Source organism: Sinocyclocheilus rhinocerous, unplaced genomic scaffold (genome assembly GCF_001515625.1).
Source record: "Sinocyclocheilus rhinocerous isolate Xijiao unplaced genomic scaffold, SAMN03320098_v1.1 scaffold349, whole genome shotgun sequence".
Classification (NCBI taxonomy): Eukaryota; Metazoa; Chordata; class Actinopteri; order Cypriniformes; family Cyprinidae; genus Sinocyclocheilus; species Sinocyclocheilus rhinocerous.
Window position 1 is genome coordinate 728840 of NW_015637137.1, and position 13706 is coordinate 742545.

Genomic DNA, 13706 nt, shown 5'->3' on the forward strand with positions numbered 1-13706 from the left:
TCTCTCTCTCAGATAACAGAGGAGGAAACGGCCACACAGGAGTGTGTCTGGCTGTGTGTGGGTTTCCACCACTCCTGTTATTTGAACTTCAACACACACACAAACATCCTGCCAAAATGTCACGGAGGGAACGGCCGTGGTCGGTGTACAGGTCGAACACTTTTGAGCTTTCCTCAGAGATGCTTGGACTAGCATTGGAAGGTATACAGTAGTGCTAGTGAACTTGTGTTTGAAATTCTCTTGTATTACATTTTTACTTTGCATTATATCAGGTCAGAATTATTTACGGTCTTTCTCTTTCTCCTCTTTGTAGGAAACAGTCAAGATCCAGATGAGCCAGTACTGGAGTTCAGTCTTGGTCAGTCTTGGTTTTGGTCCAACCATCGCATACTCAAATTTTAAATTAAAGTGGCACCAGAAATGATCTATTCTCCACTAGCAGCCAAGACTGCTGGGGATATAATGGTTCAGCTGGCTATCAGATCTGATCTTTAGACTGTAAATGACACTGAACAGTAGTATAAATATTTCTGTGAGTTCTCTGTGTCCTACTGTATGCTTACGTGAAGTTAACCGCTAAAGCAGCTGCATTTGAATTAAGTGACTGCCTCTATCTCTCATAAGCTGTAAATAAAGTGGTTCAACTGTGGAGGTCTGATTATATCTCTGAGTGCCGGCAGGTTTTAGCAAATAACACTTGAGGTACACTGTAGCTCATTCATATATACAATGCTTCTTGTGGAAAATCTTAACTCTGTCTTGACCCTGAATGTGAATGTGATTGTATAGTCTGTAGTGAGCTGACCACACCGTCTTTGGACCAAAAACCCAACAGTTTTGTTGCTGTGAGCTGTACCACACCTCCTCAGGCTTTCTGGACCAAACATGCACAGACAGAGATCATTGAGGTGAGCGATGTAATTTGATTCATTGGGGCGTATTTCTGTTATGGTACTCTTTGCTAATGCTATAAATTATGCAGGTAACCTTTTAATAAGTTCATGAACACTTCACTTATATGAATGTATTATTTGTTGAAAAACATAGTTAAAGGAGTAATCCTGTGGAATATTAATAAAAAAAAATTATAACTGTATATAAGCGGTCAACAGATGCCGATTAAACTTATATAATACTTTTTCATATGCGTTTACTTTGATTAACAGTACTGTCTAATAATTTATTAGACAGAACTGTTAAACAGAGACTGTAAACCTATGATGACTGGGAGAATAGGAGCTCTGTGCACTGGCATTCTAGGGCCCTATGATTTCAGCGATGCGGAAAACCGAAAACCAACCAAAAACTGATTTGGAAAACCAAATAGCGGAATCTAGTCAAAAAAAATTTATTTACTGTATAACGTGGAATGTTATGGAATTTGCCAAATTTTGGATGAATAAATGAAAAGTAGGTCAGTACTCTTAAATCAATATGGACTTGTGTCTGTGAATATTAAGCCGCAAAAATACTATTTAAATATGAATATGAATGTGAAGTGAATGAATGGGTGCAGACAGGCGGTTTCGTTTACTACACACATACTGAAGCGCACGTGACGCTCGCGGTGATTTCATTCTCTGCCGCCTCAATATAAGAGAACATGAACATATAACCATAATCTCTAGAACTGTTCTGGGAGTCACTTCATGAGCATTTTACCATTTCTTTTGAGAAAACTGTCATCAAAACAAATACAATAAGAAACTTAAGGTCTTCACAGCAACCTGTCAAAATAAAAGTTTGGTTTAACGTGAAGATACTGTGACAGAAATATATTACTTAATGTAATGATACTACTACTAATAATAAAATTATGACTATTTGTTAATATGTACCAGAAAAATTATTTACCAGAAAAATGTAAATACACAACACAGTATTTCTTAAAATGCCCATAGTAATAATAAATACATTTTTCTATAAAATCAATGAATTAGAGGTCCTTTTGATTATTAAAATTTAATGAAACCATTAAAATGGAATACAGAAAATTAATGGAAAATGCTGAATTTGGTCAAATTTAAAACTGAATTTTAAAAACTTATTTCATAGGGCTTTAAAAAGGTTATTTTTGTTAAACTTAATAAATTGCTGTTAAATTGGGAAAGTTTCATGATTTCAATTAATTAGATGTGTTTTGATCATTTTTATTTATTATTTAAAGGGGTCCTATTATGCTTTTTCACTTTTTCAACTTTAGTTAGTCTGTAATGTTGCTGTAAGCAGAGTATAGAAAAATTTAAATGGGAAAAAAATTAATCCAGAGAAATATAAACGGAATTTTGGAATTTGGAAAAAAATAAAACAGAATTTGGGAAAAAATAAAACTAGCGTTCTCAGTGCTGTCAAAATAAAAATCCCATTTCTGACACATCAGCCAAACAGAAAAGCTTATCAGCCAATTCAGATTAATTAAAATTTTCAAATATTGGTGGATTAAAAGACATGATCAGCTGATAAGGGTCATATGTTCGTGAATCGCAGTACACTTGTTGTAAAGTATGTTATGAGGACAATTCAAATGAAAGACATGTTTTTTTTCTTATATTATGGTACTCTGTCTAATGTTCATTTTGGGTTACAAACTCAGGTAAAACATGATTTCTTTTGCCATGGGCTGTAGAAGAAACGTTATCAAGATTGTTCAAATGAAGGACACAATTAATCACAAAATCTTTTTTTTTTGTCCAGCCCTAGTGTTTAGTGTTGACCAGGCCCGTAACCAGCTATGAGGCCACCGAGGTCCGGACCTCAGTAAAATTTTCATGTTCAAAAATATAATTTGTTCTCTGAATGACTAATTAGCTGTTAAACTCCTCATATGAATGCCTGCATGACATGTATAATTCAGTTTAGACAGTTTGCAAGAATGTTTAGCATCCCTGTTATGAAAATGATCGCTGCGAGACGCTGGTGGAGTGAACGAGGCTTGAGAGAGTTGTGAGTGAAGGCGCGGGCGCAGCCGTGTTGCCAGATCCAACTATTATAAGCATTTTGGACTTGTCTTTTCCACTTAATTTAACACTTTAGAAAGTTAATAAAGTAGGAAGTTGCAGTTTAGAGTCAGCGATATCTTTATCTTATCTTATTTGCAAAAGATTGGAAATAATTTCGGTTTATTTTTATTTATTTTTTTTTTTTGTTTGTTTGTTTTTAGTATCAATATCTGGCAACACTGCATCGCCGGTACTTAAACTGAAAGCAATCAAAAAAAGCCCATGGACAGGTTTTTGCTGACAGGATACGACATTCGATAAGGGAAAAGCAAAAATTATCATGATGATATTATCTGTCATAAACGTTATCAACGCTGTCAAAAGCAGTAGCATTTAACACTAGTACACACAGATCTGTAGAGCAAGTAGGTTACAGAATGAAATGAAATACGCAAAAACCATGAAGAAGTCTATGCCATGCAGGGCCGCTGCTGGTCAAATGGGTGCCCTAAGCAGGATTGTATTGTTGTGCCCCCCTCCTGCAAATATTATGGAAGTAAAAAAAAAACACCTACTATAGGGGTGAAAATAGAACTTTAATAAAATATAAAAGTAAATAAATTGTATTATTTACAAATTACAAATCTAGACAGTTACCTATGGTTACCTATGGACAGTTACCCAGTTACCCCGGGAGTTGGTGCCCTACGTAAACTGCGTACTCTACATATAGGGAGCGGCGGTACTGCCATGTCATTCAGTATAGTTAAATTTTCACAAATCATGCTATAAACTTTCTTAAGAGCACTAGACGAAGTTATTGTAGTTATGTATTGTTGCAATAAACAACTGATAAAAGTTACCCCCCCCCTCACTAATTTTCAAAGCCTGGGTACGGCCATGGTGTTGACCACTTGTGATCAGGTTTTTTCTGTCATTTATGGAACAATGTGGACTGATGTGGATGACTATTCGAAAAACAAATGGTTTGACCTCTGTTTTGCAGGGTACAAGTAATCCCATGTTCCTCAGCAGTGTGGCTTTCTTCCAAGACTCCCACATTAACCAGCACACACAGGTCAAGCTCTCTGTGTACGATGTAAAAGATCGCTCACAAGGAACGGTGAGATACACACCACGCACAACAAATGAGAAGAACAGCTCTGATTCTGCTATTTTGTCTTTATCTTTTAGTTCTTTTATTTTATTTTTCTCACTTTTTAGATGTACCTTCTTGGCTTAGCGATGTTTCCAGTGAAGGATCTTCTGCTAGAAAAGAACCATAGACTAAACTTACCTCTCAGGTGATCCACCAGTCTTGACAGCTCCTAGATGGGTGTCTAGAAGTGGTTTATGCTGAAAAGGTTGCAGTCTTATGCAGTTTGAGCATATTGACATCTGTTATTCCTTTTCCTCAGGTCAGCAGAAAACAAGCATGTGGGTAGTATTACAGTCATTGCCTGGCAGCTAGAGGAGAAGAGAGATCAGCATACACCAATCAAACAAATACAAGACACCATCAATGGCAGGGTGAGCCTACCTATGCCCCAGTGACCCAACTAACGGCATGTTTGTTCACTACTTTTTACTCATTCTGACATGTTTTTGTTCTACCGTGTGCCATTGCTGCAGACTGTCCTCTCCGTGGATGAGAGTCTGACAGAATCTGTGGGAGTCCGAGCGAAATACGCCTCTCTGTGGAAAGACTCTTTTCTTCGATCTGGTAAGAATGTCAGACTCTAGAAGAATGGCTTATTTTTCACACCCTAAGACTTATTCATTGTGATGGAAATGTAGTGTATGGCCAAATGTGTGTGGCATGGAACCGTTTCATTGATTTCATGCTCTAAACACATCATTTTGGTTTCAGTTAGGACCCCATGCTTCACAGGAAGTATTGAGGAGCATTATAAGTGCTCTTTACATTGGAAAAAACATCTGTTTGTTCAGTGGACATTGGGTTTTCAATCACTATATTTTTGTACTGCCTGAAAACACCTACTCTATATGATGATTGGATGAGTTCTCAAATGGCTGGGACTGAGCAACAAATGGCTAAAATTTGAAATTTAGGCACAATTTGACACCACAGTTAAAGGGGTCATATGATGCGATTTCAATTTTTCCTTTCTCTTTGGAGTGTTGAATGTATTTGCGTTACATAACAAAATGTTAAAACAAGTGGCATTTTCAAAATGTATAGTACACTTTTTTTTTTTATCAAAATATTTGGCAAAATTATTATTTTATTTTATTTTGTAAAAACAGATATATTGTAAAATATGAAAATAAAAATAACTGTTTTCTATTTTAATAAATTTAAATGTTTTATTTATTCCTTTGATGGCAAATCTGAATTACTCCAGTCTTTAATATTACATGATCTTTCAGAAATAATTTTAATATGCTGATTTAGTGCTCAGGGAACATTTATTGTTAAATATAATGTTTAAATATAAATAAAATGTTTAAAACTGCAAAAAAAAAAATTTAGAAACATACATACATACATGCTTGCTTACTTTTTTGTAATTTTGTACCATTGTTAAAATCTTCACTGTCACTTTTGACCAATTGAATGTATACTTGTTGAATAAAAGTATTTCCAAAAAAAAAATTTATTTCCAAAAATTACATACAGTATGTTGTGAGTAACAGCTGTCCAGAAAGTGCTCAGAGATACAAATACAGTTAAAAGTCTGTTTTGACTCATAAGCCATTTTATTTTTTTGTGTATTAAAAAAAGAAAGAAAGCAAATTATATTTAAATCTACATTTAATATACACCTTTTTTGTAGTAGTTTGAGCTTAATGTCTCCTTGGAAAATATTGACAGAAACATGGCTGGTACTAAGAATAACTAATGATAATTATGTTTTATTGTTGTAATAGTGCTTTTCCCAAGCTCAATGGCACTTAGTTCCATGTTTATTGACAGAAGTGAAATCCAGGACCTGGTCATAATATCATAAATGCACGCAAATACAGTTTTAATGCTTCAGCCTGGCACAATTGATTTCTCTTTATGGTTTAATTCTATTTCTGTGTCTCAGTGTTTGGTGGCACCATGTCACGTATGTACCGTTTTCCAACCACTGATGGGAATCATTTACGGATCCTGGAACAGATGGCTGAGAGCGTCCTGTCACTTAACATCCCACGACAGTTTGTCAAACTCTTACTGGAAGAGGATTCCTCGAGGTGTTTATCATAATCTCAGACATATACACAGTTGCATGCACACTATGACCATTTTAGTGGCATGAATATATACAGAGAGAGTTCCTTTACATGATTGTGTTGATGTTCGTAGAGTATCTGAGCTGGAGGAGTTAGGGGAGTTATCACCGTGTTGGGAGAATCTCAGACGGCAAATTGTGACGCAGTACCAGAGCATCCTTCAGACCTATCAGGATACACACACAGACCTGCAGGACTACAAAGGTCAGTCAGCATTTGGAGGTTGCAAGAGGTGTTACACACTTCATTTCAGAACTTTCAGATGTTTTGTACTTCTTGTACTTGTGTAAGATGTGCAAAAAGAACACATGATCATAGAGTAGGGTCCAAAGATGTGAGGTAACACTGATAGTGTTGGATTCAAAATATAATTTAAAATTTGGAAATAAGCTAGCATTTGAACATTTAAAAAAATGACAGAAAATGAAGAAAAGTTGCTTCGTTATTTCTAGGTCACTAATCAAATAATTCTTAAATCATAACATGAAATTGGTCATCAGGACTTACGCTTGTGGAATTCATGAAGGCCATGCCAGCTAAACTGCATGAAGTCATTATATTTACATGCATGCATTTATACAATTATTGAAATCACTTACATGAGGCAAAAAAACTGAGCAAAAAGTTGCAATTTGGTGCAGTTGCTGATATTAATATGGCCAAAAAATAAGAAATTCTGATAGCTTGTAAATCAATGTACTATACTATCAGTATAGCAAATTACTTATATCAAATGCATATAAATATAATTCTCACTATTTGTCCCAATTAAATGTCTTAGTAAGATAATACTTAAATGTTCGGTTTTTAATGAGCTCTGTAGTATTCATTGTGGGGGCAAAACATATAATGCAATGCAATACATTGAAACAGCCTGATGTATCATATTTGTTACACGCATTTTTGGGATAAACAAGTTGCTTCAGTCCAAGTTGCTTCAGTCAAGTGTTCATTTTGAAATATTACAAACTAGTTATTATTATGTTTACTTGATAAAAATCTGTAAAGATTTCACAGCAAAAAGACTTGTGTACCATGACATGAAGTCTAGACATTTTGATGATTCTTTTAACTTCCTAAAATGTATAAATTATTAATTAGACAACAGAAGGCATGCATTAGATACAACACGTTTTTCAGCAAAGTTTTAAACGTTGATAATTTAGAGGGGTTTTTTTTTTTTATTTGCATGTCAAATATGATTATAAGAGTTGACTTTATAGGGTTAAACTGGTAGAAAACTCTTTCAGATGACCCAGAATTCTTTGAAAGATTCTCCAGTGACCTGAAAGTCTAAGAATAGTAGACATGTCTACCCTGTTTGAATGATAAAGGGGTGTCAAGAGATTTCTTTCTCTCTCTATCTCTCCGTGTCTTACAGGTCCATCATTTAAAGCCAGTAATCTGAAAGCAGAGAGGAAATTGGAATTTATGCCTACCAACCTTCATGTGCAGAGAATGAGGGCTCAGGATGAGTCTGGCTGCGGTTAGATATCTTTAATTCATTCTGTGTTCTTATTTTATTAGTCATCCTCTTCCCCTTTTCGTTATTTCCCTCTGTTTGAAAGGGTTTTGTCACTGCTCTATATTCTTGTTGGGCACTTTGGTGTATGTGCTCTTTACTGATTCAATCCCAGCAGGCAGTAGGAGGTGTTATTCAGAGCACTTAGCACATGTAAATAGTCGCTCATACAGAAGTTTTCATGCACTCAGCACTCAGACGGTGCTGACGGTGATACCGTTGTTAAGCCGCAACACCGGTTATGTCACTTGCCCACCGCGACACCGACCCCCACCGTTGTTTAGATTTTTTATAGTAATAAAAATAATTTAGCTCAGTAAAAGAACAGACACTACAATTTAAAACTGAACGCGGATGCTCAATGCAGCATGCCGAACGACAGTCGCATCACAGATTAGATTTCATTTATCCAGTGAGGAGAGTGAGTCGAGCTGACTGACAAGAAGAGTGAGGTGATGTGAGACAGACAAGACGATCGCGGATGATTTAGTTTCAAAACTAGATGCAAAAGCGCCTGTTTGGCAATATTTTGGATTTTGAAAAGCCTGTTGACTTTTGCCGTTTATCTAAGATGATTTTGGAAGTTTTTTTTAAACATTCGTTTCTTATTTAATTGGTTCCACATTGTTTGCTGATTTTTACTTTATTTAAACTTTGCGTCATTTATTTATTTTATTTGACATCAAGGTGTATGCCGTGCCTCCAAGCTTTCTTACTCGTTTTGCTAATAAACGTTCTACGTTTCTTATTTATTTGGTTATATATTATAAATGTTTACTTGTTTCCAGTTTTGTACATTTAAACTTTATGTAAGTTATTTGTTATTTTATATTAGGCATAGCCTGCCCTATAGCATGGCGTATTTTTATTTGTTTTGTTAATAAAAGTTCTATGTTTTATATACACGCTAAAGTGAGTTTGACGTTGTATCTACAATTTAAAACTGAACGCGGATGCTCAATGCAGCATGCCGAACGACAGTCGCATCACAGATTAGATTTCATTTATCCAGTGAGGAGAGTGAGTCGAGTTGACTGACAAGAAGAGTGAGGTGAGACAGACAAGATGATGACGGATGATTTAGTTTCGAAACGAAATGCAAAAACGCATGTTTGGCAGTATTTTGGATTTTGAAAAGCCTGTTGACTTTTGCCGTTTATCTAAGGTGATTTTGGAAGTTTTAAACATTTGTTTCTTATTTAATTGGTTCCACATTGTTTGCTGATTTTTACTTTATTTAAACTGTCATTCATTTATTTATTTTATTTGACATCAAGGTGTATGCCGTGCCTCCAAAGCTTTCTTATTTGTTTTGCTAATAAACGTTAGTGAAAAGCTGAATATGCGCTGCATCTGCTGCCTACTTATACTCACGCTGTGATCAGCGGCAGCTGGATGCAATAATCGCATGCCAATGTGCATTGGCTCGTTTAGTTTACACTCGAAGTAGATTGGTCTCTCTAAGCGAGATCCCAATTCGTCGGTCATCCGACGTGACGTCGAGAGTGACCGACTGAAAGGGAAAGTGAGTTTGACGTTGTATTTTGTTGTTGCATTCAAGCAATTAACGCCGAATTGCCGCTAATTCGAAAATGCGCACGGTGCTTTTAAGCTATTTAAAAGCGAAGGAAAGCGAGGAAAGGTGGGACATTTCAAACGAACTATTGCTTTACGCCGAATTGCCGCTATTTGAAAGTGAAAGTAAAATGCGCACGTCGCTTTTACAAGCTATTTAAAAGTGAAGGAAAAGAGGGAATGCCCCTGCCCCCACGGTGATACCGGTATTATCGGTGTTGTCACACGTCGATTAACCGGTGGGAAAATTTCCTCACCGTCACAACCTTACTCTGCGGCCATATTTGCAACGCCTGCGGGCAGCTCATACAAGACTATCTAAATGAATGCTGAAATCTCAAAAACTGCTTGCTGAACTCAATATTCTACTACATATTTCAAATCATCAACAAAATCTGAAATGAACTGCCCCAGGAATGTTGTTTTTTATGCTCAAATAGCGTTTAAAAAGCGTATTTTTCAGGCTAGACTAGCCAATGTGCATGTGCAGTTATAATGCGCCTATGACTGCGCATGCCCAATTGCGCATTGGCTGGTCTAGCCTCAGGTTTCTATGGGAACTGGCGCTTCAAACGGCCGCTGCAGTGACACAATGACTACCAATCAGTGATTGGTTCTTTCAGAACTTTGTAGATACAGTATTACAGTGCAGTTCTCATGACTTTTTCACATAATTGTGACTTTTTATCTTGCAGTACGACTGTATCTCACACTTGTGACTTAATAGCTTACAATTCAACGTCTTGTGTGATTTTTTTTTTTATGTATTTGTGACTTTTTATCTCGTAATGTAACTTTACTTTGTATTTCACAATGCAACTATTTTGCATATTTGCAAATGTATATCTCGTACCACGACTTTATGCCTCCCAATTATGACTTTATATATTGCAGTGTCACCTCATTACTCACAATGTGACTTCTCATGACTTTTTTTCCCCCTGTAATTGCAACATATATCAGAATGCAACTTTATTCCTTGTTATTCCAAATGTATATCTTGGAGTGCAACTTTATATCTCCCAGTTGTGACTTTATATCTGGTAATGTGGCTTTATATCTCACAACTTTATATCTGCGACATTATTTCTTATTTTAAACTCATTTTATAATTTTTAACTCTGAGGCAGAAATGGATGTCCAGAGTAGTGTGAGATACGTGTGTGTTACACTACTGATCTTCATGTCAATGTGCAGGGTCACTATTATTCAATTATTTTCAAATACTGACAATAATTACATATTAAGAACTAAGTTGTTCATTTTGTGACATGGATGTGTTTGTTTGTGTATCTAGATCACACCTATGATGTGGTTACGATCGGGGCCCCTGCAGCTCACTGCCAGGGCTTCAAAAACGGAGGTTTGCGGAAACTATTACAGAAATTTGAGGAAGCAAAAAAAGTGTAAGTCACGTTTTGAATCTAACTTTGAAAATATGCAAGATATGAATGGAGTGTACTGTACGTATGTGTTCACATGTACGTGCATGTGTTGCATGTGAAGGAAGAGCTATCATGTGGATCAAAGTCACAGATGGCAGTTTATATCTGTTTTGTTAAATGGCTGTCTGGTAGTTTCACTTAAGTAAACTTTATCGGTTTCCTTTTTGCTGTAATATATTAACAGGAAATAAATGTGTGTGTGAGTTCATTCATTAAGGATAAGACTATTAAAAAAAAAAACCTTTATAAACATTTAAAATCGCACTAGAGTTTTTGCTAGCTAACTATTGTATTTATAACTGTACTGTACTTTTTGCCTGTTAATGTAGAATGTATATTCTACTTTCAAAATCATTGCTCTCATTAGTGTTTGACTGCTTTTGGTTATGTGTTGGTTTGCTAGTGTTACATCAGTAGCAGTTTCCCTTTTAAGATACACTCTTAGTTTATTTTTCATACGTTTTAATTGCATTTTTGCTTTCTAATCAGCATTTATGAGGAGGAATGGTGAGTTAGTTTGAACTTATTTTTTTGTTTGTTTGTTTTTTGTGCCATTTACTGCATGACATCTCTGATTTAAAACCTAGTGAGCTGCAGCATTATAACCAGAGCTCATCTAATGCATTTTGGGGTTGCCTTTAATGTTGTCTTAAAATTTGGAGGCAACATAATTAGATTGCCTATGTTCTGAAACAGGCTTTGCGCCGGATGAGCGCATATGATGCCTACACTGCCTCACTACGTTTTGAAACAGAACGATATTCATTATTCTGTGATTCCATCATCCCTTTTCTGTAGTCGCTACAAAAGAGTAATAGGTGTGTTTGAATAAAAAGTCATATAATTGTCTTTTGCTGAGCACACACATATATATCTGTGCTTCTTGTTTAATCTTTCTTTAGTCATTTATGCTGTTGTACTGCAATAACTTGGGGGAATCTCATGTATAAATGTCTGGGTTGTACAGTATGTAGTCCCTAAAACAAAAGAGTATATATTATTATGCATAAAGACAATTATGCACATATTTTAGGGTCATTTAATAATTGCATTGTGACACATTTTTCATAAAAATTGAAGAAAAAGTTTCTCACTAATTACATTTTGAAAAATCTCAGTCTCAGCATAAATTTTTTTTATTTAATTAGCAACACTTTATTTTACAATTTAAATAATATATAAACTAGTTTGCGATTTTAAATCATCTCTAGCAGTCAGTTAATAATAATCAATAATTAAAATGAGTTATCATTACAGTTATTTTTGACAAGTTTTTTTGCAGTGACTCAGTTGAAAAAATAGGACTAAAATTAATGGACCCTAAAAATAGACATATTTTTCTTTGTGCAAAATGCAGTGTCTTGCATATCACATTTAAAACAGAGGTGAAATATGACCTGGTTCTTTACAGGTTCACTCAGCCATATGTGTTTCCTGAAATTATACTGTCTGTTCATCGAAGATGTACAAACACACTTCACTGCACCTTTGTATTGTATAGAAGCACTTAGTGAAACAGATCTGCCATTTAAAGGACTGATGGCATAATTCTCCTGCAGCACAAATAACCCCGTTTGTTCATCCCTGAGCACCTTGTTCTCTTTGCTCTGAAAAATCAAGTTTGAGGACCTGAAGTGTTTGGTGCTTGTCAAAGTCTCTGGAGCATCACTGTCTGAATGAAATGCACAATCATTATCTGTCTGTTGTTGTGTACTAATGTAGTGAAGTGCATGTGCGTTTATTACTTGTATGGTGTTTTTAAGTAACCAAGCTCTCTCTGGTCCAGCAGCAGCGTTCTGTCCAGTTCCCAGTCCATCGTCTACATCCCTCAGGATATTATCCGTGCCAAAGAGATCATCTCCCATATCAACACGCTCAAGACTCAGGTCGGCTACTACGCTGAGCGCCTGTCTCGTGCCGCTAAAGAACGCTCCGCTAACGGCATGGAGAGAACCCTCACCATCCTAGCGGATAAGGTGGGTGTCAGAGTACTTTATATCCATTTGATGATACAAATTAACACATTTAATTTTTCTAACTTGGTCCCAGTGTGGTCTGAATTTGACATTATAACCCCTTTTTCACTCTCACTTTCAGACACGGCAGCTGGTGATGGTGTGTGACTGTAAACTGCTGGCGTCTGCAGTGCAGGCCCTGAACGCAGCTAGACCCGAGTACATCGCCTCTAAAAACTCGCCCTCTGCTGACTCGGAGCAGGTGGTGTTGAGGAATGATCAGGACACACTACTGGCCAAATGGAGTGGCAGAAACAGTCGTTCATCCCTCCATGTTGATTGGCATGAGGAAGAGTGGGTAAGAAGGATTTAGAGGCCTGTTAACAACAAATGTATTATAACTAGTGCTGGGGCAACGATTAATCGCGATTAATCTCATCCAAAATAAAAGTTTTTGTGTACATAATGTATGTGTGTGTACTGTGTATATTTATTATGTGTATATAAATACACACACATGCATGTATATATTTAAGAAAAATATGTTATGTTTATATATTCAGTATGTTTATATATAATATAAATTATATGAATATAAATATATACATTTATTTATTTTCAAAATATATACTTGGGTGTGTGTATCTTTATATATACATAATAAATATACACAGTACACACACATATATTAAATAAACAGAAACTTTTATTTTGGACGATTAATGTTGCCCAGCACTAATTGTAACATAACCATTTGATGTAAACTATAAAATATCCTTTAAATAAAGTATAAAATATTTACTGACAATATTTACACTTTTTACACATTTTACATTCTCAGACAGCAGTTTGGATATATGAATTAAACTATTTTGTAATCTGATGTGTTCAGATCTGTTGTTAATCTTGACATAAACTACCATTCAAAAGTTTGAAGTCAAAGTTTTTGAAAGAAGTCTCTTAAGCATTTATTTGCTTGATCATACAGTAAAAATAGTCATATTGTGAAATATTATTTCTATTATAAATA

General features: G+C 35.6%; 1 protein-coding gene across 5 annotated transcripts in view; it reads left to right on the forward strand.

Annotated features, from left to right (window-relative positions):
- LOC107748537 (type I inositol 3,4-bisphosphate 4-phosphatase-like) overlaps positions 1-13706 on the forward strand; it is a 48319-nt gene that overhangs the window by 17096 nt on the left and 17517 nt on the right. For all 5 annotated transcript variants that reach the window (XM_016563351.1, XM_016563350.1, XM_016563353.1 and 2 more), the window contains exons 2-14: positions 13-201; positions 314-358; positions 790-908; positions 3946-4062; positions 4164-4243; positions 4358-4469; positions 4572-4662; positions 5993-6140; positions 6253-6383; positions 7561-7665; positions 10574-10682; positions 12511-12697; positions 12819-13034. In XM_016563351.1, coding sequence (XP_016418837.1) covers positions 117-201; positions 314-358; positions 790-908; positions 3946-4062; positions 4164-4243; positions 4358-4469; positions 4572-4662; positions 5993-6140; positions 6253-6383; positions 7561-7665; positions 10574-10682; positions 12511-12697; positions 12819-13034 — 1545 coding nt within the window. In that variant the 5' untranslated portion in view covers positions 13-116. The remainder of the gene's footprint in view (positions 1-12; positions 202-313; positions 359-789; positions 909-3945; positions 4063-4163; positions 4244-4357; positions 4470-4571; positions 4663-5992; positions 6141-6252; positions 6384-7560; positions 7666-10573; positions 10683-12510; positions 12698-12818; positions 13035-13706) is intronic.